Source organism: Pollicipes pollicipes, unplaced genomic scaffold, assembly GCF_011947565.3.
Source record: "Pollicipes pollicipes isolate AB1234 unplaced genomic scaffold, Ppol_2.1 Scaffold_4295;HRSCAF=5057_pilon_pilon_pilon, whole genome shotgun sequence".
Classification (NCBI taxonomy): domain Eukaryota; kingdom Metazoa; phylum Arthropoda; class Thecostraca; order Pollicipedomorpha; family Pollicipedidae; genus Pollicipes; species Pollicipes pollicipes.
The window spans coordinates 22,059,587-22,076,552 of NW_023596461.1; the positions used below are offsets into that span (position 1 = coordinate 22,059,587).

A 16,966-nucleotide genomic window follows, 5' to 3' on the forward strand; every position below is an offset into this window, starting at 1 on the left:
TGTAAATTGAGTTGTTTTCATGTAAAATTTGGATGGTAACATTCTCGTACGGAAAACAAGCATAGTTACCCCGAAGTCAAGACAATATAAAGTGGGCTTACAGGATATATCCCGCCTTTTTGTAATTTTGCCTGTTGGTACATCAGATTTGTACGTTTGATCAGTAATGCCAGTTTTATCGAAGTCGTTTTGAATAGTTGAGAATTTTTATTTGAAGTAGCCGAACCTGCGGGAGAAATCTCATTTGAATTCCTGTTCACCATTATGAAATTAATACATTTAATTTGCGTTGCTGTTTCTAACGTGTGTGGTCCGGGAAGTTTGCAACACACTATTGTGTCAACGTGTTTGTGCAACAAATGCTACACAAGCTTGAAATACTGGACAAAAACAAGCGAACATGAAGCCTTTATACCGCAAATTCAACAAACGTTAGGCTATGACTTTGATTTCTCAGCTATGGCGTCTACTACAGTGGCTCTTTTCGAGGCGCAATCTGCCTTTGGAAATGAGAGACATGATCCATGCGACGCGCTGGTTCAAGCTTCAGCCAACCAACTTCTCGGTAACAAGGCCCTGTCCGCTGGGCCGATCACAAACGCTGGTTTTCTTGCTTCAGTGCAGGTGCGCACGGTCGTTGCCATGCCAACGGTGGTCGCGACTGCAGAGGAGAAGCGTAATGCTGTCGCAAACGTTGGCAGCGTAATCCGGACTCGGGGGTAATTGAAACTGATATCTTTATCATGTGTTGACGGTGCTGCAGTGTCTCTGCCCAGCGCTATCACTAGATGTAACTACTCCTAAGGTTTCGCTAAAGTATGCTTTTTGAGATATGCTCTAAGGGTGGAACACTCCCTTTAAACAGCACTGGACCTGCCTCATGCGTAAAATCGGTTCACGTAGCGGAGCCTTTGGTGAATCTACAACGCTGTGTAAGAGGCGCCATTGCAGACCGTTATGTGTATCTACTCCGTGTGCTACTTGCTGTCGCGTTAATGTACTTCTGCGTCCTGGCCTCATATATAATAGTAAGAGCCTGGCGAGGAATTTTCACTAATGCACATCACGTTCAGTAATTTAACACCCATTAGCTGGTCGCATGAAACAATAGCATTGTCCCCATCCTAATGAACACTAATGGCAAGACACAACTGCGAGTCACGCACTTCAAATTAGCGACAAACTGGCGATCCAGAGGGAAAATTGGTGATGAAAGTGGTGAGAATTGGTGAAGTATTAAACAAATTATATTAAATACAATGGAAAGTCATGTGAATTAGACAACTATTTCAGCATGAAAGTCAAGAAATAGCATCATTTCCTTTGCACATGACGAGCAACATCCACTCTTACCAAGCGTCACCGTAAGTATCTGGCATCTTACAAATTAGCTGGTTAGTGGGCACGAAACGAACAAAGCGAACGCGCTCCGACTCTCCCACAAAATTAGAACGAGAAACGGGCAGAATGAAGACGCTGACAAGCCAACAAAAGTCCCATTTTACGATGTTGACACGCTTCCTTTGTGCATTGTCTCTGCTTTCCCGTCTCTTTCTTCCATCTCGCCGCGTCCGGCCGTCCGCAGTCTGTCGTCGTTCTGCGAGCCGGCCGCGGCTGTCCAACCGCGCCACAGTTGTCGCGCGCGCAGCGCGCCGGACGCCACCTGTCGCCCGCGCGGTCAGTGGGCTAGGCGCACTGCGCGACGCCGCCGACGCCGTCCGTTACGTCGCCGCCTGTTCGCGCATGCGCCGTCGGCGCGGCCGGCGTCGCCTCATCTATCAGCGCGTCGGAGTCGACGGCGGTGGCCGAGCGCCCGGCGCACCGCCGGCCGGCCCCTTTCCGCCTAATTGACTGTGAAGTGTGCGGCGGAATGGCCGGTTTCCCAGCGACTCTCCAGCCACACGCCGGCAGTGGTGAGGGACTCTGTACCGCGCAGGGCGTTGCGCCGTGAGTAGGGGTGCTGCAGGATAATATGTTCTGCTACCCGCGGACGCAGGGAGGAGGGTGACAAGAGCTCCTAGAGGGGCTCCCAGAGAACCATGGAGCTCTTGAGAAGGAAAGGCCCCGAAAGCAGGGAGAGCGAGACAACTGAAAGGGAGAACTAACGTGACAACTTTTAGGGAGCATTTCGGCACATTTTTGGTGTACACGGCTTTAGTGTCGCACATGTTGGGCTTTACTGTCATGAAAATCGAAAAAAACGAAATCGTTAACAGAGATAACACGGAGATAGCACTATAAACGAGTTACAGATATAAAAATGGATTCGTTCCACATGCAAAGGACCCGGTAGTTCTCAACAACTTTTTCCTTTTTTGACGTGCTAGTATGGGCTTAATGTCATCTTTGTTTTCAAAGCATTAAGGCATGAAATGGTACCTTCGATATCGATCTCACTTCACAGCTTCATCAGCAATTTTAAGGCTTGGTCTCATATATAGGCGTAGGGAGGAACTGATATGTGCAGCCATGCCTGGCCATTAGTTAAACAATCACGCTTTATGTTTACACCAAGCAGGCAACCAGGCAAAACAGGATCAAAGGTGCAGCAGGCTGAACTCCTCACATCGCATGAACTCACTTCTTGCAAATGTCACCTTACGCCAGCACAACGCAGGCGGCACAAGCGAGAGCTGTAAATAACCCCAATACCGTAGCGGGCTGGTTCGGTATCAGTCTGCATGCCAGTCATGTTTGATATAAGGTTACCATCGCGTCGGTGTCAGGTTCGGGTTCAGCACTCGCGAAACAGCGGGGAGCCGGCTCGCATCGAGCTCATGCAGATGCTGCGGATGATCCGCTGTGTGGTCTACGCCAGATCGCGCTCTCCAGTCACGTCCCTGAGCCATACTGCGCCCGGATCCAGCTTAAGCGGAGGATCGCCGTACAAGCACAGTGCTGTTCCTGGCTCGGACCCCGCTCGCACCACCCATGGCACCTGGCCGAGACCTGGCTGCGCCGCGGTGGTTTGTCTGACCCGGACGCTGCTCACGACACGAATATACATCTGGCCCGGACCCTGCTCGCAACGCGGGGTGCGACACTGGACGCGATAACGCCAGCGGAGCCCGACCCGCGGCCAAGGGGGGGGGGGGGGGGTGGCGTCGCCCGTGACGGTCGGCGCCAGCGGCTGCCACGCTTAACAACATAATTTGTTGAGTGCATCGGTGAACTTCAGTTCCGTTTTGTTTTTTGTAATGTCGTGAGCAGATCTCGTTCTCACCCCGGTGGCGCACCGGACCCGGATCCCACTCGCACCCCGGCAGCGCACCGGACCCGGATCCCACTCGCACCCCGGTGGCGTACCGGACCCGGATCCCACTCGCACCCCGGCAGCGCACCGGACCCGGATCCCACTCGCACCCTGGCAGCGCACCGGACCCGGATCCCACTCGCACCCCGGTGGCGCACCGGACCCGGATCCCACTCGCACCCTGGCAGCGCACCGGACCCGGATCCCACTCGCACCCCGGTGGCGCACCGGACCCGGATCCCACTCGCACCCCGGCAGCGCACCGGACCCGGATCCCACTCGCACTCCGGTGGCGCACCGGACCCGGATCTCATTCGCCCCCGGCAGCGCACCAGACCCGGATCCCATTCGCCCCCGGCAGCGCACCGGACCTGAGTTTCACTCCCACCCTAGGGGTGCAGCGTGACCAGGCGTCGGCCGCGCCGCCGGGGTGCAGTGCCGGCTGTGACGAGCGCCGGCGGCTGTCGGCGGCGGGCGGACACCGTTACCCGCGCGCCGGACGCCGCTCAGGCAGGGGCGTCCCGTGCTGACCGGGCCCGACGGCAGCAGCGCCGCGACGACCACGGCTGGCGAAACTGAGCCCTGCTGCAGGGAGAGGGCCGACGTGGTGCAGGGCACTATGCCCCAGGGAAATGGCGTGGTCAAGTTTGATGGGTAGTGGTGGGTTCCCTTTCTGTTGGTGGAACAGGTGACATCTTTCGTGCTTTGAACTGTCGTGCCCACTGACACTCTTACTCCTGACCATTGACAGTCTTGGAACTTGGGATGGTTCTCGATGTGCCATAGAAGTTCACGTATACTAATGACGGTTATGAAGAACGGTTCAGATCTTGGCTCAGTGTGCAGCGTGATGTCTTCTCTCTGTAACCTAAGACAGTGCGGAAGATCCTACAATGGAATGGCAGCTGGCTCAGCGACACTGGCAAAGCTGCTTAAGATTTTAAAGCAACTTGGTAAGAGTGTGGCTGTAGGCAAGAAGCTAAGGTTAACCTAAACGCATATCTATACTCCCTTGACTTCGAACTCTCGTAATCGATGGAAAGTAGCAAGAACAAATTGCCGCTTCTAGGCCACAGTTTCAAGGCTCGCATGGCTCAGTGCGCCCGGAACACCGCGGTTCAAAGTATCGGCCATTACCGTAAACAGACCCCACGCGACAGCTGCATACCCCAGCCAGACGGCCGCAGACAGCGGTCCGGTGGGAAGCCGCGGCGCGCCAAGCGAAATGTGCCAGGCGGGTATATCGAACACGAAATATGGGACGGCGGCGGCCGCCGCACCGTTCGCAAAACCACGCCAACGGGCGACGGTGGCCAGCGACGATCGTCTGACTCGACCCAGTTCGGCGCCGCAACGGTACAGAGCGATCAGAGAGGCACTGGGCTCAACGGCTTCATGCCTCTGTCGGAGGCAAACGCTGCAGTGTTTGCTCGACAGGTTACTCGTCGCTTGATCGGTGACAAAACCTATTCACTAGTGGTGAAAGCTTAGCTTTTTATCGCAGCTAGTCCCAGTTAACTGGTTTTTGAGCAGTTCGATATTGCTGTGCTATGTCAACAATGCACTTGAATCAGCCACAATCTCTCCGGTCGGGCGGTCCCAGCACCACTTAACCCCATCACCAACCAGCCACCCAGGCCCTCGACTGACCCGCTCCAGCAGCGTGCCGTGTTGTGGATGGGCACGTCACGAACACCAGCGCGCTGCCCGGCCCGGCAACGAGGCACGGCCGGCCGCACAGAGTGGCCTGCAGCCGGCGGGCTGGCTACGGCGCGTGACGGATGGCCCACGGCTGCAGCCGCTCTCCTAGATACTCATTGATGCCCGGCCCGGCCGCCGGCCCATACCACCCGGCTTTAACGTCCGCCGCTCTGGAAGGCTTCACACGGGCCGGCCGCAGCTTTGGAAGGCTTCACACGGGCCGGCCGCTCTGGAAGACTTCACCGCTCTGGCAGGCTTTAAACAGACCAGCCGCCGCTCTGGAAGGCTCCACACAAACCGGCCGCTGTGGAATACTTCACCGCTCTAGCAGGCTTTACACAGACCAGCCACCGCTCTGGAGGGCTCATTCAAACGGGCCGGCCGCAGCTCCAAAAGGCTTCACACAGACCGACGGCTCTGGAAGACTTCACCGCTCTGGCAGGCTTTACACAGACCAGCCGTCGCTCTGGGAGACTTAACACGGGCTGGCCGCTCGGGAAAGTTTCACCGCTCTGGCAGGCTTTACACAGACCAGCCGCTGCTTGGGAAGGCTTCATACAGACCGACCACTTTGGAAGACCGTCCGTACATAACCGAAGACTGCACGGCCACACAGAAACGGAATCGGGGCCTGGGAGCGCGGCGTGGTACAGGCACATAACGACGCTAGCGACTGCAAGGCGCGCGAGGTACGTAACGAGAAAGCCTGGGACTGCAACGCACCACAGGAACCATGCGGAGGCACGCTAGCCCGTAAGGTAGGCGAAGCAGCGGCCGAAAACGCTGGCAAAAGTGGATCATGCAAACACATTTCCGCAAATCAACGGCGGCGAAGCATACCTCTGATGCAGACATGCATAACTCATACGCTTTGGCTGTATGCTTAATTTCAGCATAATAGAAGCTGCCACCACAAGTATCAATTATCCCACCCGCTCCACAAATCACGACGGGAGCTGGGGATGACTAGCATTATCAGTGGCAAGCACCGCCATAATAATGCTCGGCCAGTGTCGCCGGGAGGGTCCCTGCAAGCCGCGACTAGGACGCACTCCACGGCCTGATAATGCATGGTCGGAGCGCGGTTATGATCCACGACGGCACGAGGCGGAGGTGGTTAGGAGCGCGCGCGACCGACTCCATTGAACGGAATCCCGAGACGGATGACGTCATGGCTCGGGTAGGCGTCGAAAGAGTGTGGGAAGGGGGAGGGCGTATGCAGTTGTTCAGTGTGCCACTAGCTGCAAGTAACGGGATTCAGCACTGGCGCATTTTAGATTGTCGGCGTCCTCCCCCCCCCCCCTCTCTCTCTCTCTCTCTCTCTCTCTCTCTCTCTCTCTCTCTCTCATTCTTCCTCCCTTTCTCTTGGAGAGAGAGACGCTTGGGTTTCTTGAAAACCACGTCATGCTCAAATTTTCATGAGTATACCGGACAGTGTTTTTTTTGCAGGTTCAGGCTTCCAAACCCTTAAGCTACAAGCGGTCCATTCCCAGTAGCAAAAGTGCAACATACTTCTTCAGTGTCAGCCTTGGGAGAAAAAATACATGACAATTCTTACTTAAGCACCATCTCACGGTAGTTATTCGGAAGCTGATGGCATACACACTGAACAGGTACTTACCCCTATTGCAAGGGTCAGCAGAATGGTGCGACGACAGGACTCAATTGCCATCTTGTAGCAGACGAAAAGCTCAGAAACTATCTGAAAAACGTAGATTATGGGTCACTATAACACCAAACAAAAACCACGCCATATGTGTTCCACAAACACTCACATATTCAGGGCTCATTGGAGTCATGGTGGTACACTAAAAAGTACTCCGCGTCACCCGATTTTTATCGCAGCTTTGAAATTGAGCCCGATGTTTGGTGCAGCAATTAGGGCCGCCACTCGAAAGATTATTTCTTTGTAAGCTGCCTACGATATATTTGACCTTTCGCCAATTTTGATGGGAGGGACCAGCATCTCAGCACGTTGGTCCTGATCAGCAAATGCAAATTCAGTGGCTACTCGCATCACCATTACATACATTAACACGGCCTGGGGACATGCCCTTGCTTAAGCACAATAACATTCACTGCCTCTGTGCTTACGTGCGCGCAATTAAGTTAGCCTATATTTGTTTTTCGATTTCATCTTTCGTCAGAGAACAGCTACTCAGGAATTGATCGCAAACGAATGGCATGGTTCCTGTGTTGACGCATCCGTCAGTTTTTCCTGCTGTCAAACGCCTGCCAGTGCCCGCGCAGACGTGCACTGGCACTGCGGACGAAATGCAGACATTCGTCTAGTGCCGGTGCAGACGGATGCATGGGAGCCCCTGCCCAAATTTGCACCTCCACTCTCCTGGCGCATGCGCACACTGCTGTTTACCCGGCGCGGGCTTCCTCTTCCTTCCTCACTGCTCTGTCCCAAGTCGCGTTCTCCGCGTCAGCCTGTGTACCAAACCTCCCGCACTCTGCCTTCACCGCCCCTTCCATCTGGCCTCACCAAGTCCGCGTGGGCTCAGCTCCTCCCCTCTCTACCTCCTCCCGCGCTCTCGCCACACACGCGCGTGTGTGCACGCCAGCGAGCGCCGCCACAGCCGTGGCGTGCTCGCAGCGCCGGCGGCGGCGTGCGCTGGCCGCCGCGCGCTCCGCACACCACCACTCCGGTCCCGTTAGTGGCTGCGGGCGGCGGCGGCGGCCGGCGCAGCGCCGCCGCGCGGACCATCGCCATTCATTCGGGGCGGCGGCACCGCCAGATAAATCAGCGAGCGCGGCCGTCGGCGACGACGCAGCGCCGCCGGCGGGCGTAGCTCAGCGGCGGGCGGGGCGAGACGGCCGTGAACGCCGCCCCTTTAACGGGGGGAGGGCGCGGCGCGGAGCGGTGCGGCCGCGCCGCCGGCCGGCAACATGCAGTTAGAGCGCCGCCGCTCTGATAGGGGGATGGTCGCGCCTCGTTTTACGGAGGTAAAAAGCGGGCGCCGAGGCCGTAGCTGTTCTGATGCCGCTAGATGTGTCGTAAAGCCGAAGCGAGCGTTCCGCTGCAACGATACATCAGCGCCTGGCGCTGCACCGTTGCAGTGCACGCTGCAATGGTGACTGGCGTGACTCCGCGCATGAGCGTGACCGTCTGTGAACGGGGCCAGCGGATGACCACCAGCGCAAGTGAGGACTGAGCTGCTACTGCTGGGGTGCGGAGCCTCGAAATGAGGCGCAGACCGCTGCTGTCGAAGCACGGAGGTAACGCACTTCGCGGCGAGGGAGCTGAAGACGTGCCGAACGTATTGAAGATGTGTCGTGACTATGCCAGAGTCGAACAACGTGCCCCCCCCCCCCCCCCCCCGGCTGGACACCACCGCCGTTCAGATCAGCGGATCCTCCGCCACCACGAGAACAGCCCAGCGACGTCTGTGACCACAGCCACGACGCCTGCTTGCGCGCACGACCCCGTAAACGAGGGACAGACCGGCGCCGCGGACAGCCGGTGACGAAGCGGGCCCGGAGAGGCGGGCGCGGGGCGCGCGTGCCGCGGCGCCCGCTGGACCCGGCCGTGGGTGGTCGGTCACGGCTGACGCAGACCGTCGGCCTGTCGATGTGGCCGATTGATATTGCCGCCCGGGGCCGCCGGGCGACTTCATGTTTCATCTTTTGTTTGAATAATAATCGCCGCATGGTCGGTGATCGATAGCAGCCTGCCGGCCAAGACCCATCGGGCCTCCAGATGGCGTGACGGCCGCCAGTCCGCGCACCGGCACCGTATTGTGCTGGCACCGCGCCGACACCGCACCGGCACCGTACTGCGCTGGCACCGCACCAACACCGCACCGGCACCGTACTGTTCTGGCACCGCGCCGACACCGCACCTGCACCGTACCGACACCGTACCGCGCCGCACCGGCACTGCACCGCGCTGGCACCGCGCCGCACCGGCACTGCACCGCGCTGGTACCGCGCCGCACCGGCACCGCACCGGCACGGCACCGCACCGGCACGGCACCGCGCTGCACGGCATGGCACCACGCCGACATCGGCACCACGCCGCGATCCGCTAGGGTGAGTTGTCTACTCCCGGATGAGCCGTCTGCGAGCCCAGGCATCAGACAGATTAATGGTCTTGCTAGCAAGTGCAATGAGCGGAGGTTCATCTCTAAAAGTGCATAAACATATCAAGCAAAGTAGGCTGAAGATGCCGCTGCAGAGAGCCTCCGGGTTTGTGTCCACTTCTGTAATCGCTTTTGCACACGAGCTGACAAACCCCAGAATAGCTAAGACGAGCTGATATCGTAATGATAATGGTAGATGCAAATGGCCAGGAGATAGTTGACTCAGCAATGAGCATGTCTTCCCTGTAATTGCACCACCTCTGATGGCCGGCTCCCAGCCATTTCGCTCAGCGCGAGAGGTGGCAGTTAATTCCTGGCCACTTTGAGCGTCATGCAGCCATGATTTACAGCCCCGCCTCCAGAATATCACAGTCGGGCCGCCGCCGCGCGCCGAACGACGCGCGATAACCGCGGGGGACAGGCGGCTGAATCCCGGCAGCGGCGGCTGCCGCCGTGACCGGCTCGCTCGCGGCCACCGCCCGGCCGCCCCCAAAGCCCCGCTGCGTGGTCGCGCGGCGCCGCGCCGGCGGCCGTAGCGGCGGCGAGCCAGCCTGCTGCCGCACCGGCCTCGGCAGGTGACCGACGGGTCAGCAGCGCCGGATATGACGTCATCACGCCCCGCTGCGGTCCGTGTGCTCTGTATTGTAATTAACCGGCCGAATGGGCATGCGGCTTTCATGCAGGGTCACGAGTAATCGCCGTTTTGAGGCCACCAAGGAGCAATTTGCTCAGCCCGAATAAGGACTCAATCCGACTGATAAGAGCGTCTTTATCCAAGACAGCACTAGCTCTTCAGTTTTTCCTTTACGCGTTTGAGCTGCTTTTAAGGCGGGTAAACACACAATGATGTCCCACGCCGTGATTCATATTTTCTTGACGCTTAAGCTTCTGGAACCAGCTATGCAGACAACTCCAGATAAGGAATTATATCAGGGCAAATAACTCAACGCAGTAGTGGCACCCCAAATACGATTGACTAAGCTAATTTTTAACTGACGGCATCGTGTTTCAGAGTGCTCACGCTGGAACTTCAGGTGGGTGACAACGTACAGCTGGCACTGGCTATGTCTCGTGAGTTTCGTCGATGATCGGCAGGATCGGGACCATGAAAGCCTTCCTTCCCCAGTCCTGCTCAAACACCACGCCCACACCATTGTGTGGGCGACCCGCACACGCCAACACGTACAAACCCCAGCCGCCACAGCATGGCGGGTCAGTGTGCCACGCGTCCGCGGTGTGGTTTGTCGCTCGTGCGCCACGACCGCCGCGGCGGCCAGAGCGCGACGATCGCCGCGTTGTTGACACAATAACCGTTGTATCCGGGGTCGGCTGGCCAGATGGTGGACAGCACCATCTGTCGGGCGCCGGGCCGGACCGGACCGGACGCCGGCCGGACGGCGGACCGGACGGCGGCGGTGGTCACCACAAAACACGCGGCGCGCGCCTGCTTCCGTCCGCTGGTGGCACCGACCCGAGTCTGATGGCTGGTAACGGGTTGTTGCGAGGCGACAAACGGACGAGGCAGGGAAGCACGCTCGGACATTGGGTCGGAGATTACAGGGAAATCGGTCTTTGTAATCGTGCTGTTTTTCATCCACCACCACCGCGCCAGTACCCGAGTCGTCGGGGGTGGGAAGGAATGCTGCTGGACTCTGATTCTGGCGTATCGAGTGAACACATAACCAGTTATAGAGCTGGTATTGACTTTTGATACCATCCCAAGTAGGATATCTTCGCCCAGATTCCTGCTTTGCACACGAGCCCAAGATGTGTAGTGTCGGGTATTCGGTCTGTGTGTAATTCGCCGACTATCACCCAGTCGCACATTCCCTACCATGCGTTACGCCATCTGCCATTAAGTCGTTTAGAGCTGCTCGATACGAGTCTAAAATGCAAACAGTTTTGCTGCACCGCCCCTCCAAACTCACATCCATTGGACAGTGGACTATTCATAATTAAAAAGAACATGAAATACCGAACACGTCACATCTCAGTGGAAACAGTAAATGACGCAAACATGACAGGGCGCAGTGTAGTTAAACACGTGCCTGATAACTGTTATGGCTGTTAACTCCCAAATTACAGCTGACTGGTGGTAACTCCAATTCCTTGTCATTGTCCTCTGACCCCGCCATCGGTCCAACCGTTTCGCCCACTTCCGGCACTTGCGGCCCTCCGAGAAAATTGCTACCTGTGCGTATTGTCACTTCCAGAGCTGACACACAGGCCTAAACGCACCTGCGCCTCCCACGAGAACGCAATTGCCACCTCCGTGGTTGGAGGCATTTGGTGCACTAATGCCTCCAAAATTAGTCCACACACGGCACAATCACCATGGGCGACACGACACGCTAGCCGGTCCCCAGCTGCTTGGGCGCAGATAGCCGGCTTTTCCTGCCAGGCTGGTTGAGTGCACGTGTATGAGCTGAGCAGGGGCGGGTGCCGAGGCAGACATATTCTGTGTCGGCGTGGTAGGTGCCTACGTGGGCAAATGCAGTCCGGGAAAAATGAGCGGGCAAGCTGAGTGTGTAAGCCTTGGAATGACAGGCTTCTAGCAGTGTAATCATCATTTTAAAACAGTATCTGTATCAACATCCAGGAAAATGTAAGCGTCTTAGGTTTGACCAAAACACCTAAAGCACCTATATCCCACCGTCGAATGCCTTTTAACAACAGTGGCAACGTGGCGCGCGAAACGCCACACAGCCAAATGCACCCCCGATCTGAAGTTTGCGGGCGCCACGCTGACGCTCGGTTTGGCGCGCTGTTCGGCCGTCGTACAGTGTGACGCGAGCCGTGCGATGACCGGCTCGTGTCGGTCCGGCCGGGCCGCGGCCGTAGCTCCCACTCAACGGGACATGTGTGAGAAAAACCCGGCCCGCCCCGTTACTGAGCGTGCCTCCCTTTCTGACCCGGCCAAGGCCAGGCCGCGCCGGGGCGGCGGCGACACGCCTGCCGCACGTGCAGTGATGTTCAGGGCCCGGCGCCGGCACCGGTGCCGGCACGGCAGCGGCCTGTGGATGGATGGTGGCCGATCTGGGGCCCGCCACATTTTGTCTTTTGCACGGCACTGATGCCTGATTTCAATGCACCTGTGCAGCGCCGATGAGCATGTAGAGTGCCAGTTAGGTCAAGCTAGGCCTTGCATGGCTCGAGAGCTGCCAGCTCTTGATTCAGTGCCAGGACGGTCACACCTGCTATGTCCCACCCGGCCGGTCGTAAGAGGGCAGAGGGGCAGAGGGCACGTGATCAGCGGTTACTCCGGAACGGTCCGAGCTTGGACTCCCTGGAAGGCCGGACTGGACTCTCTGGAAGACATCGTGCCTAGGCGTAGAACTGTAATAAAAGTATATTCCAAATCTAAGGTGATCATACTGAAACCTGACGTAAGATATTCCATTACCCAAATGAATCCTGAGACCCTCGGCGTAGCTTTACAACGCAGGTATTGCAATTACGCTTGCTAAAAATTCGGGAATAGTTCAGGCCACACAAGGAAAAATACCAAGCATTCACCAACCAAAATCTCACATCAGCAAGGCAAAAGGTTAATCAAAAGTGCGGGACTGGTGAATCCATTCATGACGTTAATCGCTCATTTCAGATTCTGGCAGCCTTTACATTTCAATGTCCTGATCACTCCGCATTCACTTGATTTCTTACTAACGCATCATTTCGGATCATTCCCTTGCCAAAAGGACAGCCAAGCAGCGCGGCCGGCATTTGTGGCGCAGTCTGAGGAAGCCTTGCACCAGGCGGCCAGGATTGTAGGGCACGGAAGGATGTAGGTCAGCGGATCGGACGATTTTGCGCCGTGTGTCCAATGGCATTTACAGGTCCACTCCCACACCCTTTGCTGCGTTCCGCCCGTCCAATAATTGTTCTCGTGGTTTCTCCACCGTTACAAACCGTTAGCCACGTAATCCCCACCATACCAGACCGCAGTAGAGACGGAGCCCCACCCACTGATTACCGCGACTTTGGAGTCCGTCGGAGAGAAGCACGCGAACTTCGGGCGAGGAGTGAGCGTTATGTCCGCGATCAATAAGCACTAAAGAGCTGATAAATCGGCCCCCTCTTCCGATATGAAAATTACTACTTGTTTTGATCCCTTGCTATTACGTTTACCATCGGAATGCCTGTCCAATTTCCGGCTGTCGATCTGAGGGAAGGGCAGATGGAAGTCTCACCTGTCTTTTGGAAGAGAACCAGCGTTTCACTTACTGCTTCCAGTATTTTTACCTATGTGGGTGTTAATGAAAAAACAACCGTAGACGATTGTGTTGGTTTCAATTCACTCACTGCTGACGGGTTTAACCATCCGTGAGAACTTACACATCTCAGTGCACACCCATCCCATGAAGGAAATGTGCTCGCTGATAAGTGGTAGCAATGTGCTCCTGCCCTTGAGAAACCACTTACCATTGGTAATGATGTCTTTTGCGTTTTGTGTTATCTCAGACCATGCCACTTCTTTTGCACCCGTACGATGAAGGTGGAAACTGGCTTGTTGGCGAGGGATAATGTTCACGCGAATCCATCAATAGAAAATATTCATCCTTTGGGCAGCACAAAACGGATGCAAGCACGATAACGCTTGAGCTCCTTGAGGATTGACTTTGCCATTTGCTCCTAAACTCCTTAGTTATGCACTCCTAATCGAAAAGGACCTTGGCTCAACATTTGAAATATCGACACCACGCTGCCAGCTGACGCTGTAAAATGCAGCGATCAGTACATTAAGTGTGCAGAACTTGGCAGGGGTGAGCGAAGTTGAAAAAACGGCGGGGTGCTCTGATCTTTGCACATCCAATAGTCAATGCAATGAATGCAAATTTAAGTGTGAATGCAAGCTAGCAAACCACTGCAGCGCTATCAGCTCACGGACCCGACGATGGCGCAGCTCATGCACTCAGTGACCGCCAGACAAGCAGAGGTCGGCAGGCAGCGACCACCGGACACGCAGAGTGCAGGCAGGCGGTGACCGCCGGACACGTGGAGTGCCGGCAGGCGGTGACCGCCAGACACGCGGAGGTCAGCAGGCAGCACCGAGCCATCTTGCCTGCCTGCCTGCCTGCCATGCCTGCCGACCGGGGCCGAGACCGGTAGCGGTCTACAGGACTTGCCCCGACCGACGGACCCGACGTCAGACAAGCCCGGCTCACTCACCTCAGCAGCAACCGCTGCAGCGTGGGCAGCCTCCAAACCCTGCTCACTCACCTCGGCAGCAGCCGCTGCAGCGTGGGCAGCCTTTAGACCCGGCTCACTCACCTCGGCAGCAGCCGCTGCAGCGTGGGCAGCCTCCAGACCCGGCTCACTCACCTCGGCAGCAGCCGCTGCAGCGTGGTCAGCCTCCAGACCCTGCTCACTCACCTCGGCAGCAGCCGCTGCAGCGTGGGCAGCCTCCAAACCCGGCCCACTCACCTCGGCACAGCCGCTGCAGCGTGGGCAGCCTCCAGACCCGGCTCACTCACCTCGGCAGCAGCCGCTGCAGACGTGGGCAGCCTCCGGACCCGGCTATCCGCTGGCGCACACTCTCGCCACCGTCCGTACGTCGTCCGGCTGCATGGGCTCACCGGCACGCGCGCGCACAGACCTTCGCCTCCTCCCTGCCAGCCTCGACTGGCGAACGGACCGCTGCCGCCGCCGCCGCCGCCACTGCTGCCGCAAGATGGCGACCCCGTCGGCCGTCTGGCCGGCGGCGGCGGCGGCGGCGACGGTCTCGTGCTGGACACGGCTGTGACCGCCAGCGGCACGGCCACCGGGGACGTAACCGGGACGCGAGAGGGGCTGGGGAGAGGATGGGGACTCGATGGAGCCGTCAGTGCTGTCGCGTGTTTCCGAGTCCAGGACAATTACAATTAGGGGTCGGGCGGTCGCGCCGTTTTGTTTGGGTGCTGAGTGACGTGGCTGACCTTAGTAATAGCGCGGCTACACCCATGTCATTCTTCACGGGCGGCAATCAACGGCGGCTTACTTGTCAGCGGCTGTTACCATTCAGAAAGCATCCACAGAGCCGCGGCGCGAAAGCTGATGCACCTTTCCGCAGAGTATCTATGGGGAGAAGTACTCACTGAGATTTGACAGGTAAGTGTGATGTTTAGGAATTGTTCTTCTCGGCGTAGGCCGCAATGCCTGTCATCCCAGTGGGTTTCTGCAGGTAAAATACGCATTTATATATTTTTTGGAGTTAATCATGCACTGATTTCTACTTTACATCGACACTTTCAATGGAAGCGGATTTTGCGTTTCCTCGACAATAGTTAATGCTCTTTATGCCTCATGTTTGAGATGATCAGTAAAACACAACTATTTTTCATTCTTTTGTCTATTTTTAAACTAACACTGCACTATGTTATGTTATGGATTATGTTCTTGGGACCAGTCCAACCTGATCCAACATTCCAAATGCTGGTTCACCCACTTTACCCTTTCTACAACTTACAAATTCGATCCGGTTTAATCCATCACGACAGAAACATGTGCAAAAAATCACGGGAATCCGTCAAATACTATCCAGCTGTAATGTGCAGAGTACATATAAGAGGAGCAATAGCATGTGGAACGCTACAACCTAACAATGCAGACCCACTCAATTCACTCAACATGTACTCGCTGAATTTTGAATCCAATGAGATATTATCCCGTGTCGCATAAGACTTTTGCGATCCTAGCCGTTTCAACGCATGAACGGACCCTAAATCCGTGGTTTGTGTGATCCGCGAACACATGCCATCGAGGCTGCTTCCGCAAAACCCACTTTCCTCTCTTCGTCACAAATTGCGTGCACTTTGATTCATTTTGAGCCATATTTAAGGTGAAGGGTGTTAAAACTGCACAAGATCACAACGTATCGCATGCCTCCCAGCACCACTTAAACGGCGATCGAAGCGTGAAACAATGAACAATGCATTTTGATGAAGCCATACGCGTGTGTACATGCAAACGCGATCAGTCTAAAGCGCCTGATTACATCCAGCTCAAGCAGTGAAGCTACGAAACTAACTGAGAACTGTTCCACGCATCCCGGCCATTACAAGTTAAACGTGCCATCTAAATCGCCAACGGCTTTGAAAAATAATTTAGAAATAGAGCGCGTTGCTCCACCGGCCGTGTGTGCTTTTAGGAGAATGAGCCGATGACTTTATCTCATGAGACCCGGCCGAGAGCGCGTTGTTTACCAGGATAACGTCGTGAGAACTATTCCGCTGGCGGCCTGCTGGCCTGCTGGCTCTAGCCGGCTTGCCCAGCGTCGGCGGATGGCCAATTCCCAGTCCTGTTGCGGCCTGAGGGCAGCGCAGGCCGCCTACGTCACCAGACGACCGGCGCGGGGCACGAGTCAGGCCGGCGAGGGACGGCGCACCAGCATCCTCTCGTGTCACCAGACGCTGGTGTCAGGGCCCAGCCGTGCTGGCTTAGGGTCCGCTGGTACAGGGCCCACTGGTGCAGGGGCAGGCTCATCCGCGTTGGAGGTCTCTGTCAGCGACCGGTGATGCCAAGGTCCGCAGGGGTCAGGGTTCGTTGGTGTCAGGGTCAATGGTGTCAACGAGCGCTGACAGTCTTAGGCCAATAATGTCATCTTGGATGCCTTAACCGCGCGCGCGCGTGCGCGTGTGCGTGTATGCGTGAATGAGCAGGCGCGCGCGGTGCCAGTGGGAATAACCAATGAGGAAGACACGCGTTCACTTCAAATTGCAACTGCTTAAATTGGTTTCCAGCCTAATGAATCTTGAAGCCAGCTGCACAAACCAAAGTTGGTACAACTAACCACATTTCTATCACACATGCATTTTTTCTGCGGATTCTAAAGCCGCCTGTAGCTGAAAGCTTGACGAGAAGACCATTAGTTACTGGTGACAACGTCGTCCTATTTCTGCGCTGTTCCGTTCGCTATGTCCATTTCTTACCAATTATCCAGCCTTAT

At 56.4% G+C, this 16,966-nt stretch overlaps 1 protein-coding gene across 1 annotated transcript in view; it reads right to left on the minus strand.

Annotated features, from left to right (window-relative positions):
* LOC119097304 (uncharacterized) overlaps nucleotides 1-14,681 on the minus strand; it is a 31,637-nt gene extending 16,956 nt beyond the window's left edge. The window contains exons 1-2 of the mRNA XM_037220352.1: nucleotides 14,517-14,681; nucleotides 6,576-6,656 (exon numbers count right to left, since the gene is read on the minus strand). Coding sequence (XP_037076247.1) covers nucleotides 6,576-6,626 — 51 coding nt within the window. The 5' untranslated portion in view covers nucleotides 6,627-6,656; nucleotides 14,517-14,681. The remainder of the gene's footprint in view (nucleotides 1-6,575; nucleotides 6,657-14,516) is intronic.
* Nucleotides 14,682-16,966: the final 2,285 nt, after the last annotated feature.